The sequence below is a fragment of the Panthera onca genome, chromosome D4, assembly GCF_046562875.1.
Source record: "Panthera onca isolate mPanOnc1 chromosome D4, mPanOnc1 haplotype 2, whole genome shotgun sequence".
Lineage (NCBI taxonomy): Eukaryota > Metazoa > Chordata > Mammalia > Carnivora > Felidae > Panthera > Panthera onca.
The window spans coordinates 27,671,985-27,698,057 of NC_138351.1; the positions used below are offsets into that span (position 1 = coordinate 27,671,985).

Sequence of the window (26,073 nt, forward strand, 5' to 3'; positions counted from 1 at the left end):
ACCTGGGAACGCTTGCCCAGCAAACACCCTCTCCATCCTTCTCTGTTTCCATCCCCCCAAGTCTGTGCCTCTCCTCTGCGTGGTCCCAGAGCTTGGCGCACAGTGGGGCCGATGACCAGCAGCTGGCATGAGCACAAGGAGGGGGCGCCAGATGAAGAGGAGCAGTTCTGTACTGCCCTCCCTCCATCTGGTTTCCTCACGACATTAGGACTCTCGCTAGAAAGGAATGTGGATAAAATTACAGGTTGAAATTCTGATTTTATTTCCAAATGATAAATAAACCGAGGCATAGTTCTGGCCACGTACTACTTCTGGAAGGGCTTGTGGAGTTAGAGAAACAGTTCCAGGAGGGCTCCAGTCAGACCCCAAAATGACACCAACCAAACTTGTGATTGGCAGAGATGGCCTCTTTCATCTTCAGGGAGTTTTAAAAGTTCTCCACCCTAATTTCAGAGTATCATAAAAAGTAAAAAGCACTTCTATATTTTGTCATTTTTCCTTTGAAAATGTTTTTAGCAGCAAACAGGACTATTCGTTTCCCTTACTTCATTTGTAGGAGCATAGTAATTTTATGTCAACTTAAAATTAGAGAGGGGGAAAAAAACCAAAGCCCCTCAGTGGCGCTGCATACCCCGGAAGGCTCACACAAATATGTACTCGTGTTCGCGTCATCACTTCTACAAATATCAATGAAATCGGCTTGTAAATCGTAGTAAATACAGTAGTAGCAGTTCACACATATTTGATATGCTTTCACACAAGGATTCAGTAAACAACAATAAATATAATCTCCCCTCTTCAAAACAAAAAAGGGATTTATAGATGGAAAAGAAGGGGTAATTTACTAGGGGTTTATCAGCACACCAGTTTTAGTGTGCTCTGAAAGAATTAAAAACCATGAAATTGTATTCACTGAATACTGGCCCACAATTATGCTTTTTTTTTTTTTTTTTTTTAAACCTGGCTTAAAAAAAAAAAAAAAAAACCTGGCTTAAATACATACGTCATGGCTTTCTCTTAAAATCCTTATATCTATGGGGATTTGTAGACTCTATTAATTTTTTTTCCTCATTAACAATTTCATTAAGTTAAAAAAAAAAAATCTGACATTTCCCTAGAGTAGTAAGTAGAAGCCTGATCTACACTGCTGTGTCCTGTGAAATGAACCTAATTTCAAAGAGAATGGGACCGCCTGAGTGGCCATTTAGAGTGTTGCATTTTCCTTCCCTCATGATTCCTGCTGGGTCCTCTTCGCTGAGGCTTTTCCCTGAGTCATATATTTACTGGAAAGGCTACCTAGAGGGGGGGAAAAAACAAAACCCAACATAAATAAAACAAGCCTCACTTCATCACAAAAGCCATAAGATTACTTCTTATTATTCATTATTTACAGAAACTTTTCACACTGGCATTGGTCACTTGTTTTGGATTGAGTGAGTAGGGCTAGGTATAAAAAGGGCACGTATGGAACATGATCAATTAAACACACACCTAGTCAAAATTCTTTCTAAAGGCAGGCAAGTTGCTAGATTGACATCATTCTAATACAGTGGCGTGTTCATTACGTCCATATTGGTGCAGAAGGTCAGTGGACTTTTCAAAACCCCTGCTTTGCATAGATCAGTGTCTTCGTTTCCAACCACACAGAACAGATTGCAAAAAACTCTTTGGTTAGAAATAAATATCTTGCATCACTACTTTGTGGATATGAACCTGTGGATAGTCACATTCTAGCAATAACTTACGGATGTAAAAAGGAAAAAAAGAACATTTATTATATTTACAGGAGAAGGACAGAAATGTAGATTACTAATTAAAACCATACTACAGAACAGTTAATAAGTCTTGTTCTGGAGCATAAACAAATGGATCAATGAAACAAGAAAACTGAAAATTCTTAAGTGATTACATATAAGAAAGTAGTATATGCCAAGGGTTGCATTTTTAACCAATGAGGTAAAGTATGGATTGTTCAATAACTGGTCCTGTGTCAAATAAGTATTTTGGGAGAAAGGGGGCTTAGGTATCTTTCTTACAACATATCCTTCTTCTCCACACAATTCCAAATGAATTAAATTTGAGAATTAAATAGAAGAGAGTCAAAGTGTAAGAAGTAGTGAATATTTATATAATTTTGGGGTGGGGAAGTTTCCTAAGCTTTACCTATGAAAAAGGCTTGCTATGCTTACTACTAAAGAATTTACAAGTCAATAGGGAAAAGATGAACACCAACATACAGCTGGGAAAATGAAAAGCAATTTTGGGAAGAGGAAAAAAAAAAGCAGGAGTATATATAACAAACATTCAGTATCATTGGGTGATCAAAGAAATGCAAATTAAAATAATTTTTGATCACCAAATTGAAGGAAGATCAGAAGGACAGAGAGGTGGGTAGGAATTTTGCTAAATGAATAGCCATAGAAACCTAATAATAACTTAAGTATGCAAATAACTTAAATGTCCAAAACTTGTGATATGGCTAATGGAATATGAGGTATGCATAGGACAATTAATAACATAAAAAGTTATAAAACCACATGAATAGTATTTTCATAAACATGAAAAATTAAAAACAAATGAAAAATCCCATCAATCATGTTTGGTGCCTCATTTTCCTTATCTGTAAAATGTGGGCCCTTACACCTATCTGCATTGGGATTATTGTGAAGAATAGATCAATTAATACAGATAAAACAGGGGCGCCTGGGTGGCGCAGTCGGTTAAGCGTCCGACTTCAGCCAGGTCACGATCTCGCGGTCCGTGAGTTCGAGCCCCGCGTCAGGCTCTGGGCTGATGGCTCGGAGCCTGGAGCCTGTTTCCGATTCTGTGTCTCCCTCTCTCTCTGCCCCTCCCCCGTTCATGCTCTGTCTCTCTCTGTCCCAAAAATAAATAAAAAACGTTGAAAAAAAAAAATTTAAATAAAAAAAAAAAATACAGATAAAACAACTAAACAGTACCTGGTACACAGAAAGTACTCAATAAATGTTAGCCATTATTAGTGCATTGGTAGAAAAAGATGGGAAGACTTTACTTCCAAAACCTAAATAGTAGTTTTGCTCTAGAATTAGGTATAAATGGCTCTTTTTTCTTTATTTTGTTTAACTATCTACATTTTCTAAGGTAAACATATTAAGTATGCAAATAGAAATTTATGCCCCACAGAAGCAAACTTTTCAAAGCATAGCATCTAGATGATCAACTCATAGTGAAAAATGAGTGCTATCAGGAAGAAGCAAAGCATTCTCCTGTGGTATTTATACCCTAGAGTATCTACAGGCAACAAATCTTTGATATTCTGAACCGCCCAAAGTATCTAGGATCGACTTTTCATTCAAGGGACAAAAAGTTTATATCACTACACCTCATACTGTACGTACAATCCAGATGGGTTAAAGATCTAAACAGAAAAAATAAAGTTTTAAAGGTATTGGAAGAAAATATAGATGGATATCTTATAAGGGAAAAATTTCTTGAAAAAAAATTTTTTTTAATGTTTATTTTTGAGAGACAGAACACGAGCAGGGAAGGAAGGGGCAGAGAGAGAGGGAGACACAGAATCCGAAGCAGGCTCTAGGCGCTCGAACCCATGAACCGTGAGATCATGACCTGAGCCAAAGTTGGACGCTTAACTGACTGAGCCACCCAGGTGCCCGAGGAAGAATTTCTTAAAGATGACCCTAAAATCACTGAGCCACATGACCATGAAAACTAATCATGTAAAGTCAATCATTTGATTATCTTAAAATTTAAAACTCTGGAATGGCAACAGACCCAAGTAGAAAGACAAGATATACTAGAGGAAGATACATAGAATGTATATAATAAAGGAGCAGTATTCAGAATAAATGAAGAACACTTACAAATTAATAAGGAAACAATAATGCAACAGGAAAATGGGCAAATGATAGGAACAGAGACTTCACAGAAGAACTCCAACTGGTCAGCAAACAAGTAACATGGGCTAATGATATGAACAGGCAATTCACAGAAGAATAACTCCAACTGCTTAATAAACAAAAACATCACCACAGTCTAGAAAATATACATGAGAATACCACCAAAGTATTTTTCACCTATCAGTGATGCTGGTGGGAGTGGCAATTATTTCAACCAATAATTGACCATATCTAACTAAACTGAAAATGCACATATGTAATGACTCAACAGTTTGACTTCTAGGTATAAAAACTATAGAATCACTCATATATGCTCAAGGAGACTCAGAAAAGAATGTTCACTACAGCACTGTTTATAGTAACAAAAAAACAAATGCAACCTAAATGCTCATGTGCTAGGTAATGTATAAAATATTCTGTATTCATACATGGAATACTGGAAAGAAAATAAAACTAAATGTATAAATAGCAATATATATTAAGTTCAAAATTACTTCATTAAATAGATATGAAAAAGCAGGTTGTAGAACATTCTTCTTACACAGTATAATACATCATTTAAATTAAAAAAATCACCAAGGACACATTCGTTAAAGGCTACATATGCAAGTTTAGAAAAGAACTGGAAGAACATCTGAATGCATAACAGATGCCTCTGGGGTGGAGGGGACACGATGCATGGAGTGGGTATGGGATGGTAGTCAAAGGGGACTTGTACCATCTTAATGATCTTTTATTAAAAAAAGATTGAAAAGAAAATGTGAAAAAAATAAAGTCCATTCTCTAACAGATGGCTTATATCTGTATCTTTACATTTTCTCCAAAATGTTCACAAACTACTCTTTTCTAAGAATAGTACTAACAGTCTTATTACTACATCCCCTACATATAAAAATAAATCTCCTGAAACCTGAAGAAATTTCATATAAAAAATGTGCATGTAAAAACGTAAAACCACTAGAAATAAAACGTGGATGAACTTTCATGTAATGAGGGGCAAGAACAAGAAATTTACAAAACTATAAGCATGACTTGAAAGGACCTAAAAGTTGCCTAGATGGAACTACTAAACCAAACAAGCAAGTGACTACGTGGCAAAACGAATCATAAATGAGGCTGAAAGAATAATAAACTGGGATGGTAGCGGCGAAGGATAGAACATGTGACAAAACATGTATGGCTTTCTATGTGGAAAGAGCTAAAAAACAAAGATGAATACCCTAATTGAAAAACACAGAGACAGAAACATGAAGAAATACAAATGAAAACATGAAAAATATGAGCCTTCAATGGAGGATACAAGCCAATTGGCAAAAGGGGCTGTTGCCATGACGTGAGGGTAGGGGAAACAGGCTGTCAGGGACTCCCTGGGATTGTCAATAATCCCGTTTTGGCATTGCTGGCATCATTGTGAAAACGTGCATACTTTTTAACCTATCGCTCTTCTGACTAGGAATTTATCCTGAGGAAGTAACTAGGCAAATGTGCCTGACAGAGTTTTATATAAACAGTGGTCTTGAAACTCGGGCACGTGTATTACTGAGCCAATGGAACAGGACAAGAGGGCAGGGAGCTTGAGGGGACTTGACGGCAGTGTTCCAAGGTTCTGGGCTGGTTCTCAGGAGGCACACCTTTCATTCACAGTTCTTCTCCTACTTTAAAAGAGTGGCATGTCTCCTACTCATCCAAATATTAATGTGGTATGTGGATCTGGGGTAATGAAATGCTGGTATCTGTGGTCAGGGTGAATGCTTCTAATAAAAACCCCAAATTTTTAGCTTTCATAAAATTACATTGATAGCTGTGATCATCAAAAATTACTTCCTGATGCTACATTACTATGTAATTTTTGGGCATTTAGTTAAAAAGAAATGACAATAACTGAGTGGCACTGTTGTAAAACATCTTCCATTCCCTGAAAAAGTATCTGTTATTTTTAGTATCCTATCATAAAGACTACTAAGGTTTCTCGACGGTTGCCAACTATAAAAACAAAAGATTCAGGAAAAAAAAAAATGGTTAAGGAACATCGTTTCATTCCTGCAATAAGTAGTATTGATCCAACAATACATGAATGCATGGAGAAGTCCCATCTATCTCACTGAATGGCCATCACATTTGGTATGTGAATATAAACATTTTGGGGGGCACCTGAGTGGCTCAGTTAGTTGAGCATCCGACTCTTGATTTCAGCTCAGGTCATGATCTCAGTCATGGGATCAAGCCCTGTGTCGGGCTCCGCACAGAGCATGGAGCCTGCTTAAAATTCTCTCTCTCTGCCCCATCTCTGACTTGTGCAAAAAAAAAAACACAAAAAAGTTTTTTCACCCATAAAAAGGTCATTTTTAATGAAAATTTGTTAACATTTGATCAATTATATATTCTAATGCAAAACTCAATTTAGAAATTTTCATACTTTGACAAAAATCATAACGATCCAATGTATGTATAAATATTTTTGTTACAGATGAGTAGGATAGGCTGATTAATAAAATGCTTGAATTTTAATCTTTTTTTCTAGGATTTTAATAAAAAAATTTTTGTTACGTTTATTTATTATTTTTGAGAGAGAGTGTGGCAGAGACAAAGGGGGACAGAGGATCCGAAGCAGGCTATGCACTGACGGCAGAGAAGCACGATGTGGGTCTTGAACTCATGAACCGCAGATCATGACCTAGGCTGAGAGGTCAGAGGCTTAACTGACGGAGCCACCCAGGCACCCCTTAAAATTTTATTTTTAAGGAATTTCTATATTCAACATGGGGCTTGAACTTATAACCCTGAGATCAAGAGTCGCATGCTCTACCGACTGAGTCACCTGGGTGCTCCTAAAATGCTTGAAATATATATGATAAAAATATACCACCTTAAGATGGAAGTAAAACAAAGGAATTCAAGGAGGAAAGTAAAATGATATAAACTTTCTGCCTGTTAAACAGCTGTAAATGAATAGTAGCTCATATGAAAAAGCATATTAATTTCATTTGAAACATTTAAGGCTAATTGAGAAGTTTTATTTTAAAATGTCAATATTTATTTTAAAAGACCCCAGGCGTTATATACTTTGCAATTCTAATGAAAAATTTAGATATCAACTTAAAAATATATGAGATGTATGGGCTTTCTCCATTTTGGGGGAAGAATATGAAAGCAAAAAAAGTCCTGGAAGACACTGACATACCAAATATCTGAAACTAGCTAGTCCATTAATAAGGAATGATTAAATAAATAATGGTATATTTACATACTGGAATATCAAAAAGGGTATCAAAAAGAATGATCTGTACTCAATAATAAGGTCTCCCCATATTGTTTACAAAGGTACTTCTGTTATTTTATTTTTTAAGAGATTTTGTTTTTAAGTAATCTCTACACCCAACTTGGGACTTGAATTTACAACTCTGTGATCGAGAGTCACATGCTCTACTGACTGAGCCAGCCAGGTGCCCTTATCATAAAGACCCCCCCCTCCTTTTTTTTTTTTCAGTAGGCTTTTAAATTCTGGTCAAGGAAAAAAGTTATACTAGTATATATACATCATTATGAGGGAGAAAAAATACCACCAATCTCTTACAACATCTCCAGTTTTTAAGATTTCAAACCATGAGATTAAAATGGAATAAATGAAGAGACAGATGTAGTTTCTTTTTGTTGAAATGTAATTTTCTTTGCAAAATAGGGGAGGATTAAGGAATAGAAAAATGTTAGTTTTTTGAGATTCTCATACTGAATAAATTGTTACATGTAAACCAGAGTAATTCACTTAAGCATAAAAATCAGTTGATGGCTATGGTTCTACAACCTCCACGTACTCCTGTTTTTTTTGTTAAAAACTTCCATTATACATTTGTCCTCTAAGTTAGAAGAGGTAAGTAACAGTGGGGCAGGTTTTGTTTACAACAGTAGCAAGGCAGTGATAACTTGAGGGATAATATGTGCCAGATGCTGTGTGAAGGGCTTTCTGTAGATGAAATTAATCCTTACAATTGCCCTGTGAGGTGTTAACCCCAATTTATGAATAAGGAAACTGAGGCACAGAGGTTCAGTAAGCCAGCAAATGGTTGGGCTGTACTTCAAACTCAAATATGTCTGACCTGAAAGCTCATATTCTTGACCATTCTCCCACTTAGTTTTCCTTGTTCTTTCAAAATGTGTACACCTCTTATCAATAAGACTCACGGGACATCTAAGGCATTGTGGCAGCTGTGTGTGTGAGGCGGGGGGGAGTCACAGTGAAGAACACGGGAATTCACCGAACTGTCTATCCACCGCTCTTCCCATTTGGGAGTTAAGAATTCTATACAGCCTAGTAGAAAGGAATGGAAAGTCAGGAAAGAGAACTTGGCCGAGTGCTTATTATGGGCTGGGTGTTTGAATCTCAGGGTCTGATGGGCTAAATGGTGCCGTCAGCACTGGTAGATGAGACGTCTGGAGCCCAGAAAAGCCGGGCTCTTGCCTACGGCCAATAAGGCTAATAGGAGAGAACAGGGGCTGTCCTACCAGCAGCTCGCTGGGGGGCTACCCGTGCACCACACATTCAGCACTGTGGAAAAGAGCAGCTCTGGGGAAATTTAATACTACTTACAGTCGAGATATATTTCAGATTTATAATATAGATAATTTGGGTAAATATACTGTGGGTAAATTTGACAAGTCTTAATAGCTATCATATACTTACTTGAAGAGTTCAATTAAGATTGATTTTAACCACCCATTAATGTTTTCTTTTTTTTTTCTGGTATGAAGTAGACATATTTATTGTAATAATTTTTCTTCTGTAGCAAATGCAAGTTTTAAGTTTTACAGTTGCTCAAAATGTTTATAAATATGCAAGTCTTATGCAGAAGATAATTACAGTAATCCTTATTGTGAACTGGTAATGCCATTTCCAGGTATATGTCCGGATGTCCAACATCTGTATTCTTCCCCCACTTACAAACAATTTATAAAATCAGAATAAACTTCTACATTCAAGATGTGTAAAAACCTTCAGCAGGAGCTATGCTGACGGATGCAGTGTAGGAGCATTGATGCAATCACCATCCCTACAAACTTCTGCGCTGCTTGCTACACACAGGTGCTGTCCTAAGTGCTTTCACATGGATTTCTCAACATCCCTACAAGTCAGGGATGATTATCCCCTTGTAACAGATGAGGAAACTGAGGCAAGTAGAGGCTAAGCAGGTTTTTCAAGATCACAGAGCTAGAAATCACACCTTGCAATCTGCCTGTAGAGGTGATGTTCTTCAACACCCTGACCTTAGCAAAAGGAGCATCTTGATGAAGCAAGGATCGGTATTTTTCCTATGTGTAATGTTCTGGAAGTATCTGTTCAAGGCTGAATCTCGTAAAAACAACATTCTTTTGGCTTGTTTACATATGGTAACTCTGTGACCCTTAAACTCTCGCAGGATCTATGGGAAGTGATCCCACAAACGGCAGTGGGTCTGTTTCCCACATCTGGCTTTCAGAGGCTGCTTGTCACCCTCCTCCTCTGTCCTTCGTGGTTGCTCTCACTGTCCATCAAATTGGCTCAAGACAGGGCCCCGTTCCCATTTCACTTCTGTTTGATTTTGGAGGTTTCCCACTAGAACTCTTCTTGAAGTTTTTACATCCATGCATTCCACTGAGAACAATTACATCTTCCCTGGAAACAGCTGCTCCTGCGTTTTCTCATAGAGCCTCCTGAGTCCTTTACCTTTTCGCACACCATTCCCTTTTCAGGTAAGGGGAGTAATTCTCTCAAGATTTCTGGTTCTTTCTCTTTGAATCACCTGACCTCTGTACCAACCTAACGCCCATTCCTCTTAAACTGTGATCGTAAAGAGATTTGAGGTCACTTCACATGTTTTCTACAATCATTACACAAAACAGACCAAAAAAAAAAACAAACAAAAAACAAAAAACACAAACCCTAAAATTCACATGGCATAAAAAGAAATGTCTAATCCTATTATTGTATATACTTGAGATACTTCATCTCCATCCTGACAGAAATGGAAGTAGCTAAATAATTTCATTATTCCATTTATTTTTCTCTTGTTAACAACATTCCAAGTAGAGACAACCAAACACTCCTTGTCTGGAACTCTCTTTGCTTTCCCAGGGTGGGGTCACTGCGCCCCAGCTTATTTCAGGCTGGGTGGGTGGGCGCAGGGAGGCACTCTCTCTACCGCGGGGGCTCAGAAGGCTGCCCCGGAATCGGGAGCGCTATTTCTCAGTGACGGTAGAGACAGCTTGGTCTCTTCACATTCTAACTAACACAGCCACTCTCCAATCTAAAAACAGTGTGCGCACATTACACATACAACATTTATGGACCGAGCATAAAATATTGAGTTGCTTTACACTGCATACAAAAATGTCGTTATATCAATCAAGTTTTAAAATTTCAGAAACTATATAATCAAGTTAAAAAGACTACACATGCTCTATTTGCCTATACAATTTCCCTTCTTTAAATCTACTTTATTGAAACACACACACACACACACACACACACACACACACACACACACACACGGCAAAGTTACTAAGAGGGTCTTCAGGCCAGAACTCAGAATATTTGTATCAAGTTTAAAGTTTCATCCCTTCTTACTAAAAAAAGCTAAAAAAGTGTCTCAGTATATTAAAGTTACTTTGTTTTTCCTCCCACCACCCCTCAATTTCTCCCCTTCCCTTTCAGGATCAAAAGCATACTTGAACACCAGAAAGGCCTTCAGAGCCTCCTGATCTTGCCGTCCTTTGAGCATCTGTCCACAGGCCTGGCAGGCCGGAAAGGATGCTGGGAGGTCTGGTTGCCCAGACTGGTTCCAGCGCTTCTCACCAGAAATCCCTGCAATCAGGTTTTTGTCCTCTCCACTCCAGAGGCAGGGCTCTTTTCCGACTCACTCGTGACTTCTGCACTGCCACATGCAATGCTTACTGATCAGTCTACACTGCCCCAGACTTCCCAGCAGCAGCACCCACACATGGCCAAGCCCTTCTCTGAGGCCCCTTTTCCACTGGACTCCAGAAGCAGGCTCACTTGTTCCCTCACTGACCGTCTTCTGTCAGTCTCCTTTGTTTATTTTGAGCCTCTAAATGCTTTTCTCTTTTTGTTCTGTGTTTACCTCGGAGGCGATCCCACTCCTACCCAGGCCTTCAAATACTATCTCTGCCCTGACAATACTCAAGTCTCTATCTTCAGCCTAGGCCTCTGCTCTGAACGCCCAGCTCATACATCTCATTGGCTACCTGGCATCTCTACTCAAACACCAGCGGCCAAATTTACATGGCTAAGGCTGGACTCTTTGTCCCCAAATCTGTTCTTCCTCTTTCTCTGCACAGGAAGTCCCACTTCTGGTCTTCTAGTTGCTCAGGCCAAAAATCGTAGTGTCATCTCGGGTGCATTCTGTCCTATGCAATCATCCAACCCAGCAACAGACCATGTTGGCACCACCTTCAGAATATCCAGAGCGTGACCAGTCCTCGAGTCCCCTGCTGCTTCCACCTGAGTGTGAGCCAGTGTCGGCTCTCCCCTAAGCTCCAGCAGGAGCCTCCTCGTGGCTCTGTTGCCACCCTCACCTCTGCCCAGCAGACTTTTACAACGGGAACCTTTGCCATCAGAATTCCCACAATCCCGCCTGTGCTCCAAAGCCTCCAAAAGCTGTCCGTCTCATGGGAGAGAAAGAAAGCCATCCCTGCCAGCGCTCAAGGCACCTCATGATCCAGATCCATCTACCCTGACCTCGCCTACCACCCCTCCCTGCTCACGTCACTCAGTGACACGGGGGGGCAATGTGGTTTTCGTTCTGTGGTAACAGTCTAACTCCAACTTCCCCTAACTTGCCCCTCTTTTTATTTCTTTGTGTAAATGTTACTTCATCAGAGACGCCACAGTCCTATCCAGCATTCCCTTCCCCTTCCCTGCTTTGTGTTTCTTAGCACCTGTTGCCATAGGGAATATTTACGCCTCTCTTCTGACAAGGATGTGGAGTAAATGAGAGAAGGGGCTGGTCCACTGCTGTATTGTCAGTGTTGAGGCCCATATTCTGTGCTTAGAGGCTGGGCGGTAGGGGGGTGGTGGCTTAATCACTATTTGTTGAAGGAATGAATAAATGATGCAGCCGAGAGAAGGAGGGGGGTGGGGGGAGGGAGGGAGAGAGAGAGAGAGAGAGAGAGAGAGAGAGAGACAGAGAGAGACTCTGAGGAGTTCAGGCCAACAATTTCTCTCTTTCCTTACTTTTGTGTATGGTAGATAGTCTCATGAGGAGAACATACTGCTGACAAGACAGTGGCAATTTCAAATCAGAAACAAAAAGCGTGGAAGAAGAACAAATAATTAAAGGCTATGGTTCTTACTTAGGGATGATATAGGAACCACCTTAGAGGACAGGCTCAAGCCTAACCACTGAAGGGTGGGGGGAGGGCAGCTGTATTTGTAAAAGTTCCCCAAGTGATTCTGACGTCCAGTCCCTGTTAAAACCACATACTCAAAGGAAGCATCTCAAAAGGCATGTGGTAAACTATGCAATAAATAAAATAACACACATTTGTTGTTTTTTTTTTTTTTTAAACCCACATACCTGACTGGGGACTCAAAAATATGGTTGTTTTTTGTTTCTTTTTGTCTTCATGTAAAAGCACTGCCTAAAAAATGAAATAGACTGGTTTACAAAATCGAAAGGAAGAGCATCTGAAACAGCCTTAAAACCGTAACCATATCCAGAGAGGGCTGAAATTAGGCGTGTGGAAGGCAGAACTCTGCAAGTTAATTGAAAAGCAAGACAGAGACTCAGGAGCCCTGGAAGCGCCCCTGCCATAGGCACACAGCAAGCCTCACCACACGCGGCGCGGGGGTGCTGAGGGAGGAGCCAGGAGCGTTAGCCAGAAGGAAGAGGCCAGGGCCTGGGGCGCCCAGCACCTCGCCGAGGGCTAGCACTCGGGAAGTGCGCGCTGACAGACAGAGGAGCCAAGGGCTTCCTGCTCAGGTCTGAGCTAGGTTTACCTGAGCAAATGTGCCAGTTGGTCTCAAGGGACTAGGTGGAGAAGGGGATCCAAACACACAATCTGATTTAGACATACCTGAGGAAAAAATTAGCACTTTTTGTTCTCACTGTAAAATGAAAGCAGTAGCCCTGTTTTCAAACTTTCACAGAACATTTTTCTGTGGATGTGACAGAAGTTCCCACTGAGTATACTGTGTGGACAAAATAACGTATTTGAAGAAACGAGAGGGGGCAGCATAATTTTCAGACAGGAAGAAGCAACTGATTTACTCTGAGTTGCTGCTGGAGGAAACGCCCGTTCTCTACTCCCACTCCCCCCTTCCTATCTACCCATCCCTGCCCCGGGATCCCCCTGGCTCTCCTTGCTGCTACTGCCCCTGCAGCCTTCCAGAAGCACCGCTCTACCTGGAGAACTTCACTAGTAGACAACGTAGAACTTGCTACCAACTGGGAGGAAGAAACCCATCAAAGCTGGGGGGATGCAGGGGCATCCCTTCACCTCTGAGTTGTACCCAAGAGGAGCATGATGATAATGTGCTTCGTGCTACTAGTAAACACACACCGCCCGTTCTTCAGAAGGGTCTACAAAAATAACTGGTCGAACTTCATTACGTCTTATCTATGCTGTTTCCAGTTTCCTCATCTGTAAACTGGGGTTATCGATACCGCGTCTCATGGGGCTGGGGAGAAAATCAGAAGAGACTGCCCGCATAAAGTACTTAAAATAGTGCCTGACTGAGTGAACGTTAGCTATGGCTATTATTTTGATTTCTCTTAAATAGATTTACTCTTATAAAAGATCTGGTCTATGTAGCACGTCAGGGCACGAGTTTGAATTTAAATTTGTCTGAGTTCCTTAGAAGCAGGGCAAGCTGTAACTTCCATAAACACTGAAGTCCTATTTTAAAACCAATAATTAAATAATTTAAAAATAGACTTTCCATATAAAGCTCCTTTAAAAAAAAATAAGTGCTCTAAAAATCTTGTCTTTAAAAAAAGAGACACTATATTGCTGCTATGATATAATAAAACGGAAGAGAGGTACGAGTATTCCAGGGACAATGACCGTAGAGTACTTTAAGGGAATTGTCAGCAGTGCTGACTTTTTTCCACTGTCCATACACGTATGTAATTGAGGACAAACATGAAAGGTTACTACTTTAATGACTTCCCCGGGTTTCTCTTCTATGCCAATCAGATACCATCCACTCTCTCAGGTTTGTTCGGAGAAACAAAGTGAGGGTGTGTAAACCGCTCTGTAAATCCTAACTTTTTATACGTACACAGAAGGTACCCCCACTGCTAACAGTCTGTTAAAAAGATGCCCAGAGTGGACACTTTACCCATTTAATAGAAAGGGTCAATGCAGATCCAACAACTCAAAGGGACAAGAAATATGGGTGATTTTCAAGTATGGACTGGTCATCTATCTTTCCTCATCGTAAGAATAACTCTGCTCGCTGCAGGAAAGTATTAAAACAGTCACGTCCTCCTCTCTTCCGCGGTTAGAACCACCAGTCGCCGTGTAACAGAGTTCCTTTCAGTGCCTTTTCTAGGCATGTGCATGTACACAGGTAAAGAGAAGTACAAGTGGCTCACTATCCACAGCTTGGGGTCCTGACAGGATTCTGCTGTGCCTCCCCCACGGCCAATCAGTGCTTCCACTTCCAAAGTGCACCTACTGAGAAGTGAAGCTCAAGCGGCGGCATGTTTTCTGGTCACTCAGGCTAGGATTTCTAGGCACTGGGGATGATTGGGTTTTCCATTCACTGATCATCTTAGAAAAGTCAACCAAATGACTTTTATAAGCCTCTAAATGAAACTGGGAATAAGTTTAAGACATCTAGAGGGTCAGGGTTAAAGGAGAGGGAGGGTTCACTTTCTTCAAAACGAAATCTTCCTCAGTAAGCAGGTGTGTTAAAGAAATAAATATATCTAAAATAGTAAAGGACTTTAAAAGAGAGATTTCCCTTGAGATGCGAGGGCAAACATCGAGGTATGACCGGTATCCATACCTGGAGAGCCTTTAAATTGCGGGCATTCCTTTTTAATGTGCCCTTCTCTTCCGCAAATAAAACAACGTTTTTCTCGTAAGTCTTTGTCATCCTGCCTCTTCCATTTTTCCACTGGTGGCCTGAGGATTTTCTCTCTGCCCAGGTCGACAGCTGTCCTCACTGGCTTGGCTTTCTGAGGCGTGCACTGCACGGGCTTCTCTTCTTTTGTCAACACGTCCCTCTCTGTGTGCTTGTTCTGAATGTCTTTGTCCTCTTTGCTCCTCTTCTCTTTGTTCTCAGGGTATCTTTGGTTCAGGGTATCTTCCTGATCACGCCGCCGCCTCACTCTAGAAGATGATATAACACCAGTAGGAAAAATCTAGACAGAAACCTGACCAAATATTAAGAGCACTCCAGGTTTGGGAGATGACCAGAAACAGAAAGTGTCAGAGGGAAAAACAAGAATTTAACAAATGTAAGTCCGTCTGCTCTATCAAGAAGCAACCTCAGGGTGATGGTGTAGGTTTTCTTTTTGATTTTCACAGTTACTCTAGTGCCATAAAACCAGGGTTTGCAGTTAGTGGAACTCCCTGGTTTAGTATCCTACTGTGATACGGATGTGATGAAACTCGAATGATCCTTGGGGTGATTTCTCGAAATTCTGCGGCCCATTCTTTACTAGGCACTAGAAATTTAAGCCATGGAAGTTCCAGTTCACAAGGAAACAGGGGTTAGGAGATTTATGTTCTTAAAACGTTAAAAACATTTTTTTCTTGTCGTATCAGCGATCAGTGACTATTATCTCAATAAAAAACCAAAGTACTAAATAAGAGCCTCAAATTCTAGATGGTGCCTTATTTTAAGTAGCATGTTTTTTAAATGAGTATTGTTGTCCAGCTAAGACCACACCACCCAAAACAACAGTTCGTCCCAAGCAAGCAACCCAAACCTCCCCCCTCCCCGGCCCTCCTGCAAACATCACCAGAAGCATGGTGACCAAACTGAGCGGCTTCGCCACGGCAATTATTAAGGGTTAAACTGCATACAAGTGAAGGGTCCTATCTGGCAATAAACTGTAGATGAGCCTGGTACAGCCCAGTTCCTGTACCATGGAAGTGTCACTGATGTCCTGAAAGAACTCATTTCACTTTTCTCCTCTCTTCTTTCACCCCTGTTGGAGAGGCCTGTGACTGAATGGCTGAGTAACAACTGGGGCAGTGACCAAAATGAGGAAAGGGGACCAGGCCTGGAAGACTGTTATCTGGAAACTCGAGGGACTTCTGGTCATCCGTGCTTAAAGGCGTGTTTTAAATCACTTCATATTCATTGCAAAAAATCATTTATCTGAGAACTGCTGGATTTAACACAAGTTTATTTTCTGTTACAACAGAACCTCATTTAAAAATTGGTACAATAAGAAAGTAAAACAGAACCACCCCTTTTGAACACGGACTTACTTTCTCCTCATAGGACAATCCTTCATGAAGTGTCCAATTTTCCCACAAATTCGGCAACATCTATCATTTGGTGCCAGCTCTCCTTCAGTTAGCACTTCTGGATCAAAAAAGTATTCCTAGCGGAACATACATATAGAAAACTATGAACGATTAATGTGAGGTCAAAACACAACAACTAACCAGGTATCGATCGGAAAACTTCTTTTGAATAACGATTACTATACTGCTTAGGGACAGTTTTACCTAAATTTCATGTTGGTTTATTCCTTTTCATCCTGCGGCCCACAGTTTCACCCTAACCATAAAGGGAGCCTGTTTTTCTAGGACATTTCTACACGAGAGCATCACACATGCCCGTGAGTCAGCTTCCCCAGGACGCGGGGGAAGCCGCAGCCAGATACGAAGGCTTCGCTTTCTCATAAAATGAAAAGGCTAGAACCCAATAAATTGAGGATTATGATTTGCATTACACAGACTACATAGAGCAAAAGAAAGGAGCCATGTGTTATTGCTTTGTTTTGTTGTGGCTTTGGAGAAACATATCAGAAGGAAGGAAAGACAATGGCTGCAGTGAAGCCTCCTTGCCACTGAAATTAAGGTGAGGACCAGAAGGGAGCACAGGCATCACCTGAGAGCCTGTAAGAAATCCAAGTCTTGGGCCCTACCCCAGATCTCCTGGATTAGAATCCCCAAGGACAAAACCCCCAAGAAGATCTGCTGGATCAAGTTTCAGAAGCCTTGGCGTAGAGGGCAGCCATGGCATATCTAGCCAAAACGAGACGCACAGACACGATCCAATGCTGAGGATACCCCCATACTCCTAATACACTCATATGCTTCAGGCTCGTTTAAAAAGTCTTTATAAAGAAAATTAGTGAAGGAAAAAAATAATTTTATTTTTAACAGAAAACCCTCTAGTTTTTGCTCACTGAAGGGAATTTTTGTGCAATTGGCTTTGTTTTTTTTTTTTTATTTTTTATTTTTTTTTTATTTTTTTTTCAATTGGCTTTGTTTTTAATGAGTCTGGTCCCATAAAAATCTTGAGTATCAGGTGATAGGACACCAGCGAGCTTGCCAGCACAAGTGACACTCTCTCTCCTGGTCCCACTAAGAGATGCATTACTCTCAAGTAGACTGAAGGATCTAGACTTCATATGAGCAGGTGGAAGACCCTTAGCTGTGTGCGAGCTGGGCTTGGCACAGGCTGGCACGGAGCTGAATGCTGCTGGAACAGCAGTGCCATCTATGTGCGTTTCCAAGGAAAAGCAGCAGCGCCAAAAGGCCTATTTTCCCACCCAAATTCCACGTGTGGCTGTTTCTCCCTGTTCTCCCGATAAATGGCCTCAGAACTGGGAATGTTTAGAAAAAGGTTTTAGGGATTACTTTGTATTGCAACTGTTTATCCTGGCTAGCTTCGCCAGACTTTCAAGAGTATTTATTACTGGAGTCATGTGTACAAATTAGGTGCTTAATAAAGGCTTTTCCTTTTTATTTATTTTTCAAATAAACTTAAAAAAAATTTTTTTTAATGTTTATTCACTTCTAGGAGAGAGACAGAGCATGCGTGGGGAAGAGGCAGAGAGAGGGGGAGACAAAGAATCTGAAGCAGGCTCCAGGCTCTGACCTATCAGCACAGAGCCTGATGTGGGGCTCGAACTCACGAACCATGAGATCGTGACCTGAGCTGAAGTCAGATGTTTAACCAACTGAGCCACCCAGGTGCCCTAATAAAGGCTTTTAGAATTGTTTTTTGGATTTCCAATGGACACTTACCATTTTTGACGGGTAGTCCTTCGGAAATCCTTTGACTGGAATACCAAACACTCTTCTACCATTAATAAATGCTTTCATTATAAAATTTGTCACTGAGAAGAAAAGAGTTAAAAGTGCTCAGTTAGATGGATTAAAAGGAAAAGGGACCACATTAACATTTATAAACAAAGCAACTTACTTTTCCTCGATAATCCAGCTCCAAGATTGTGATTCAAATCAAAGGGATCTACATAAAAACAAATTAATGAGAACAAAAAAGATAATGAAATAGGAAATGCCACTATTCATACATTAACGTGTGCATAAAAGACAGAGGAAGTATTACATACTTTATCATTAATAAAAGTACAGTTGACCCTTGAACAATGTGTGGGGTAGGAGCACCAACCCCCTACACGGTCAGAATTCCACACATATTTAGAGTCCCGCAACACTTACTACTAATAGCCTACACTTGACCACAGCCTTCCCTATAACATAGTTGATTAACATATATTTTATATACGTATTATATACTACATCCTTATAATAAAGTAAGCTAAAACAAAGAATATGTCGGGGCACTTGGGTGGCTCAGTGGGTTAAGCATCCAACTCTTGGTTTCGGCTCGGGTCATGATCTCATGGTTTGTGAATTCGAGCCCTATGTCGGGCTCTGTGCTGACAGGTGTGGAGCCTGTTTGGGATTCTCTTTCCCCCTCTCTCCCTGCCCCTCTCCTGCTCGCTCACTCGTTCTGTCTCAAAATAAATAAATTAATTAAAAAAAAAGAAAACATTAAGAAAATCATAAGAGAAAATATATCTACAGTACTGTACTGTATTTATTGAAAAAAAACTCACATTTAAGTGGACCCACGCAGTCAAACTCAAGTTGTTCAAGAGTCAACTGTGTTAAATGACTTCCTTTCTAGTGAGTTTCAAATGTGTAATACAGCTAAGTAATATATATATATTCCTAAATATAAGTCAAGTGTTATCTCGAAAGTGTCCATCAGAAAAGAAGGTGTTACTTTATGTTTGATTCTGTATAGACTCCTTCCTATTATGAGGAGTTGCTTCACTTTAAACAACAAAATATTGTTTGGAGAAGACCTATTAATTGAATATTATCTAAGGGTGCTAGTTTGGGAGGCATATAGAGGTCACAAATAGACCTAAAACATTTTAGCACTGGATGTTCCTGCTAACTAACAAGCATTTTAAGGATCACATCAGTCATCCTGGAGATCATAAAACACAAGATAAATTAAGACACACACACACATACACACACACACACACACACACACACACACACACACACCCCTGCCCTATGCTACTCAGACCTCAATTTTTAGTAAAAGCTTCATGAAGGACTCCCATATGATCTTAAATGTGTGCATCTTAAATGCACTAGGTAGCTGTATATATATATGTTGGGTTCTGGAATATTATTTATTAGATGACCCAGAAAGTGGTAGGAAAGATGGGAAAAAATGCTGATGTCAAAGATTTATTTCAGATCTGAATAAATTTGTTCATGAAATAAATGGAGGTAAAGCACTATTTCTAATTTAAAATACTATTTTATGTATGATTTAAAACATACATACATAATAATTCATGCTTTGAATGTTTAATTATTTCCAATAAATGCCTAAAAATATTCAAGAAAAGCAATGGAAAAAAAAAACCCAACCCTTTTTGGGGATTATTAAGAAAATGGAGGACTGCATGCATACAATATATACAAAAAGAATAAAGATGGGGTATCTGGGTGGCTCAGCTGGTTAAGTATCCAACTCTTGGATTTCAGCTCAGGTCACGACCTCATGCTTCAAGAGATGGAAGCCCATGTTGGGCTCTGCACTGACAGCGTGGAGCCTGCTTGGGATTCATTCTCTCTCTCTCTCTCTCTCTCTCTCTCTCTCTCTGGCCCTCCTCCATTCTTTTTCTCTCTCAAAATAAATAAACATTAAAAAAAATCTTTGAAAAGGAGTAAAGAAGTAAAATGAGGCATCTTTCTGGTTGTCTGTTATGCTTTTTTTAAAAATTTTTAATTTTTTTAATTTTTAATTTTTTTAAATTATTATTATTTATCTGTTATGCTTTTAATGTGCAATAAATGGGGCACACCATTCGGGATAAAGACTCAGTAGCACGTTACTGGAGTACAGAAGCCTTCACTCAGTTTGACCCTACACTAACAACTGCTTTCAGAAGGTTACCTTCCTAGTAGGTCTGGTCACATTTTCTTCTGGTAACTTGTACATGTATTTTTGTTTGTTGCTTAATGTAGCAGAGATACTATAATATTAAGCTACTGTACAGTAAAAAACATCACTGTCACCACCACCCCTGAAATTCCTCCATTCTAGAAGAGCTGGTTAAAAATCTTCCTTCTAAGGGTGCCTGGGTAGCTCAGTTGATTAAGCATCTGGCTCTTGATTTCAGCTCAGGTCATGATCCCATAGTTTCATGGGTCCGAGCCCCAAATCGGGCTCTGCGCTGGCGGTGCAGGGGGCCGCTTGGGATTTTCCCTCTTTCTTTGCCCCTCCTCCACTCACGTGCTCACATGCGTACTCTTTCTCTCTCAAAATAAATAAATTTTTAAAAAAGTCTTCTTTCTAACTTAGCCTATTACTAATGGTTCATCTGAAAGGAATGTAAAAATGAGAAGATAATGAGACTTCAAAAATAAAAACAATATATGAACAATTGGAGACGGTAAAGACCCACTGTGATAATGGAAAGGTTTAAGACAAAGTTCTGTTTTTGACATACGACATCCTAAAAAGTTAAAGTCATATCTAAAGCCATAGTGATCTGAATTTAATTTTACAAATGTTCACAGTATCTTAATACTGCCAATAGGCAGAAGTAATGACGGAAACATAACCTAAAGTGACATACATGATTTAACGAATATAAGTGTATTTCCAAAAAAATAAAAAAGATTAAAACCAATAAAATATTTTTTAAGCCATTTCTCAGTTCAGTTTTAAACATTTAAACTCCCTTTTGACCCTAAAATTAAAATCCCACAAACTGGAGGGGTGCCTGGGTGGTTCAATCAGTTAAGTGTCCAACTCTTGGTTTTGGCCTTAGGTCATGATCCTACAGTTGTGGGATCGAGTCCCATGTTGGGCTCCGTGCTGAATGTGGATGCTGCCTGGGATTCTCTTTCTTTCCCTCTGCCCCTCTCCCCCACTCGTTCTCACTCACTCTCTCTTTCAAATTAAACAAACAAAAAATATATAGTAAACAATTGACTACAAACATACATGGCCCATGGATCCTTGCATTCAATGGAAGAAAAGGCTTCAGCATGGGCAAAAGAAATGCCAAAGTTTACATATAATTACTTGTAGGTAAACCCCTTCATCAATAAATAGCAAATAAGGATCTTGAAAATTCAATTAGTGCCCACTTTTCAAACCCTCAATTCAGAAGGTGTTAAAAGTCCCACTCTCTCTCTTTTTTTTTTTTAAGTTTATTATTTATTTTGAGAGAGAGAAAAAGAGAGAGAGAGCGAGAGAGCGTGTGAATGCACAGCGGGGTAGGAACAGAGAGAGGGAGAGAGAGAGAATCCCAAGCAGGCTCTGAGCTGTCAGCGCAGAGCCTGATGCAGGGCTCAAACTCACGAACCGTGAGATCATGACCCGAGCTGACATCAGGAGTCAGATACTTAATCAACTGAGCTACCCAGGCACCTCAAAAGTCCCACTCTTTTAAAGCTGCCTTATCTCTATTGCAAACTTATTCTCCAGTAAGTGTTCAACAAAAGTCAAAGATGTGTCATGGTCAAAAGAGTTCTGAAGCGGGGAGAAGCCCACAGGAGGACACCAGTCATTTAAAAATGTCTTTTTTTTTTTTTTTTTAATTTTTTTCCTAGTGCTTATTTATTCTGGGGTGGGGGACAGGGAAGGAGGGAGGGAGGGAGGGAGAGAGAGAGAGAGAGAGAGAGAGAGAGAAAGAGAGAGAGAGAGAAAGAGAGAGAGAGAGACTGACTGAACACGCAGGGGAGGGGCAGAGTGAGAGAGGGACACAGAATCCGAAGCAGGCTCCAGGCTCTGAGCTGTCAGCACAGAGCCCAATGAGGGGCTCGAACTCACAAGCCGTGAGATCATGACCTGAGCTGAAGTTGGATGCCTAACTGACTGAGCCACCAGGCACCCTTAAAAATAACTCTTCATCCTGGAAACAGACAAGTGTGTTGATGTGGACAGTAACAGAATGGCAGTGCTGCACATCCCAGCTGGTGGCTCCCTGCCGTTCTCTGCAGGGATGGAGAACGATGCCCTTCTAGTTCAAACTCTATATTCTATTCGATTTTAAGCTTCATTTTATTTGTACCTTCAATTACAATGTATTTTGAGGTCCACTGTTTCTTAAAAGTTGTAAGCAGACTTTTTCTCCTGATGCTAATAACATGTTCTTTAAAATCAAATTCTTCTGTGTAGAATCGAAGAAGTCCCAACCATAGCTGCCCAACAGATTCTGTATTTTTCCCATATTCTGGCCAATAGGTGGGCTAGAAATAGAAGGGAACAGAGATATCATGCTCTATAGTAAAGTGTTAATATCTATCTTCATTTGTATCTTAGGGAGTAAGTTTGGACTTATTAAACTGGAATCTAAATACATAAAAATATAATTCTGTAACTTTTCTTTCACATCTTAAAATACCATTTACATGACTTTATTAATCTCTACCCTGTGACCTGGAGATAGGGAAAGCTCAGGGTTTTAAATGTCAAACCCCAGAGTGCATGTTTGCGGAAGAATCTGGAAATAGATTTTAAGAGCCTTGATGATGCCTGGGTTATTAGATCTTTGAACTCAAAGAAAGTCTTTCCAAACTGTTTGCAGAAAACCACTTAGCAAATATTTGTTCATTTGGAATAAAGCTACATAGCCATTTGGAATTAACAGGCATTAAAGAAATCCTACATATAGTCCCTGGAAACACCTGACTTAATTAAAATGTTTTCATTTTTATTAAAATGAAAATGTTTTCAACTTCCAAGAAAACATCTATATATGCTAGTTTTTTTACTATCATAACATAAATAAATATAACAAGTGAAAATATAGTTGTTGACCATTACAGCACAGCATAGTACAGCTAACTTTTAGTCAAGGATGTAAAAAAATCTTTACTCTTAAAATACGTACCAGTTCATCTATTTGATCAAAAAAATAAATATTCCAGCCATCAACAAATATTTCAGGTTTCTTTTCACCTTTGTATATCTGAAATTAATTTTTAAACTATTAGTATGGATTACAAATTTAATGCATTGATACAAAAACTTGTAGGAAAATAGTTAAAAATTTAACTACAGAATCACAGAATATTAGAGAAGGAAGAGGGCTCAAAGATCACCCACGTTTACAGATGAGAAACACAATTTCTTTTACTAATACCTCTTGAAGGACAGGAATGACTGGTGGATTCCTCTGCTGGAGAAAATATAGCACCATAAGCGTGTATGCGTATGACGATAAGCTGCCTCTAGAAGCATCACCAATATCACACATCTAGAGGGAAGGAAAATGAGGAACAGATCACCAATGTTTCCTGCTAAATTTGCAGCTATTCTACCATCACAAAAGGAAAATGCTTCTATTGGGCATTAACAAAAAAGCTACATTTTCAAATGCCAAAGACCAACCAAAGGGACATCAAAAACAAAAACCCCCAACCATCAGCCACTAGCAAGATTAGATTATCGTATGTAAAACTTAAGACAACAAAATTTTAGCTTGCCACAGCAGGGTTCCCAAACTAGTTAAAAGAAGCATTTAACATGGCTATCATTCTTTAAAAAATATAGACATGTTTTCAACTAAGTTTGAAGATGCAACGAAATTTCTAATGAATCACAACAGGAAGCATACTCACCTTTGTAAACACTTTCATGGTATAGCATAAATATTTCACTCTGGGATCGATGGCTGAATAAGCAGATAAGAGCCTTGTGTTATGAAGGGCCTGTTAAAAGGAAAATTGTAAGTTACCAAATAGAAGAAAAAAATTTAAACTGGAATATTCTGAAAAGGTTTACAGTATAATTCACTTTAGATTGAAGACATTTAGACTGACACGAGTATTTTCCCCCAAAGATGAGCTTCATTAACTTACTAAATAATAAGAATTATACATGACATCTGAGCTCATGACTTCCATGTTAATATGTCCTTAGTCTGAACATTTCTAGAAATAAGGGCTATTAAAATAATTCCATCTATGTAGATGTAAGGATCCCCCACTTCACCCTGGCATTATTTAAACTGAATGCCCGTAATATCCAGAGAAGGTCCGGAAAGCCCTGCAGGAAACAAAGTGTGAGACCAAAAACACACACACAGTCCAAAATTAAAACAAAATTCAAGCCAAACAAGAAGCACCTGCCACTAGGACCTCAAAATAAATAAATACTATCTTAACTCTCTGTTAAGAGAGTTTGCCAGGCAAAAGGCAAACACTCCTAATGAAAACAACGAATAAGATCAAAGGAATGGCTTAATTTTACTTGCTATTTTGTAAATTAAGAGCCATTCGTTCCCTTTCATCTCCCTGAAGAAAAGTCCTGGGGAAAATCTTACCAGTGTGTTATACAAGCTGATGTCCACCTCCAGACCACTTCTCAAATGGAAGAACTTTACAATTGGCACCTTTGCTGTTGTAATAGGCAAGATGTTTCTAAGACCTAGGTTAGGAATAAGAGAGTACTGTTAAATACAGCAGCTGGGGCCATAAGCGGTTCTTATGTTAATATCCCAAAATAAGACGATGTAAACCGAACTCTGGCTAGTTTCACTGCAGTCACTAGGACTACTCGATTCTGTTACTAAACATCTGGGAAGACTCTTCTGGCAAAGTTTGTATTTGTTAAACACATTGATATCTGAAGTACAAGGATGAATGAGGTAGCCGCTGTCTTCCAGGAATTCACCGGATCATGTGCACGTGTATAGGGCTGTCAGTCTGATAAACACCAGAACAGAAGAAACTACTACAGAGTCTAGACTACTCGGGCCCTATCTATTCTCTCCACGTGACTATATCTAATACAGAGAAAAGCCTACAGGGTGATCCTCTGAATCCTCAAAACAAAAGTTACGTATCATGGAGCTAGAAGACAGTAAAAGAACAGAATCAACTTCAACAGGAGAGGAGTGAATTGCCTGAACCAGGCTTTGAAAAAGGAGAGCAACAGGTTAAAAACAGAGGCGGCTGAGGGGATTTAGGAGGCAAGGAAAAAAAAAAAAAAGCACATAAGGACAGGGCAAATGCCTAAAGCAGAAAGGATGTTCGAGAACTTCCATGGGATCGTGAAGGCTATTGAGTTGACTTGACGGAAAGGAATGAGTGATAGGAGATGGGGTAGAAACCAGGAAGGGCCCAAACAGAGAACATATATATCCTGCTAAGAATTATCCTTAGAGGCAAATAGATACCAATGAACTGTATAAGTTGGGAAGAATCACTGGCCATATCTATTCGGACAATGCCCCTGGCTATGGACAGACTGGAGGTACCCGGAATGGAGGCAGAGTGACCATTATAAAAAAATGATCTGGACCTGAACTACCATGGTGGCACAGAGATGCAGAGAAGCAGCAAGACAGGCTTGAGAGCAGGTGTACCTGGATGGGCTGGGGAAGTGGAGGCAGTGGGGGGGTGGGGGATAAGCAAGAAGGAATCGCTGTTAAGAGTAAGAGCTACTGGTTTCTGAACTCCTAGGATCCTTCACAAACATTACCTCCTAAGACTAATCACCTTCACCCAACAGATTGAAAGACAGAGCCCCAGAGAAAGTAACTTGCTTAGGAATATGCAGCTAGTGGGGCACCTGGGTGGCTCAGTTGGCTAGGCATCCGACTCTTGATTTCAGCTCAGGTCACGATCTCAGGGTTCATGAGATCGAGTATGGAGTCAGGCTGATGGCATACAGCCTGCTTCGGATTCTCGCTCT

General features: G+C 39.9%; 1 protein-coding gene across 6 annotated transcripts in view; it reads right to left on the reverse strand.

Annotated features, from left to right (window-relative positions):
- Positions 1–238: 238 nt before the first annotated feature.
- The window catches only part of TUT7 (terminal uridylyl transferase 7), a 61,400-nt gene continuing 35,565 nt past the window's right edge, over positions 239–26,073 (reverse strand). For 4 of the 6 annotated variants that reach the window (XM_060609918.3, XM_060609917.3, XM_060609916.3 and 1 more), the window contains exons 18-29: positions 24,701–24,804; positions 23,997–24,086; positions 23,519–23,632; positions 23,267–23,344; positions 22,445–22,622; positions 18,289–18,336; positions 18,111–18,202; positions 16,338–16,453; positions 14,902–15,227; positions 12,886–12,962; positions 12,464–12,527; positions 239–1,296 (exon numbers count right to left, since the gene is read on the reverse strand). In XM_060609918.3, coding sequence (XP_060465901.2) covers positions 1,229–1,296; positions 12,464–12,527; positions 12,886–12,962; positions 14,902–15,227; positions 16,338–16,453; positions 18,111–18,202; positions 18,289–18,336; positions 22,445–22,622; positions 23,267–23,344; positions 23,519–23,632; positions 23,997–24,086; positions 24,701–24,804 — 1,355 coding nt within the window. In that variant the 3' untranslated portion in view covers positions 239–1,228. The remainder of the gene's footprint in view (positions 1,297–12,463; positions 12,528–12,885; positions 12,963–14,901; positions 15,228–16,337; positions 16,454–18,110; positions 18,203–18,288; positions 18,337–22,444; positions 22,623–23,266; positions 23,345–23,518; positions 23,633–23,996; positions 24,087–24,700; positions 24,805–26,073) is intronic. The other 2 variants (XM_060609921.3, XM_060609920.3) reach the window with 2 other exon arrangements.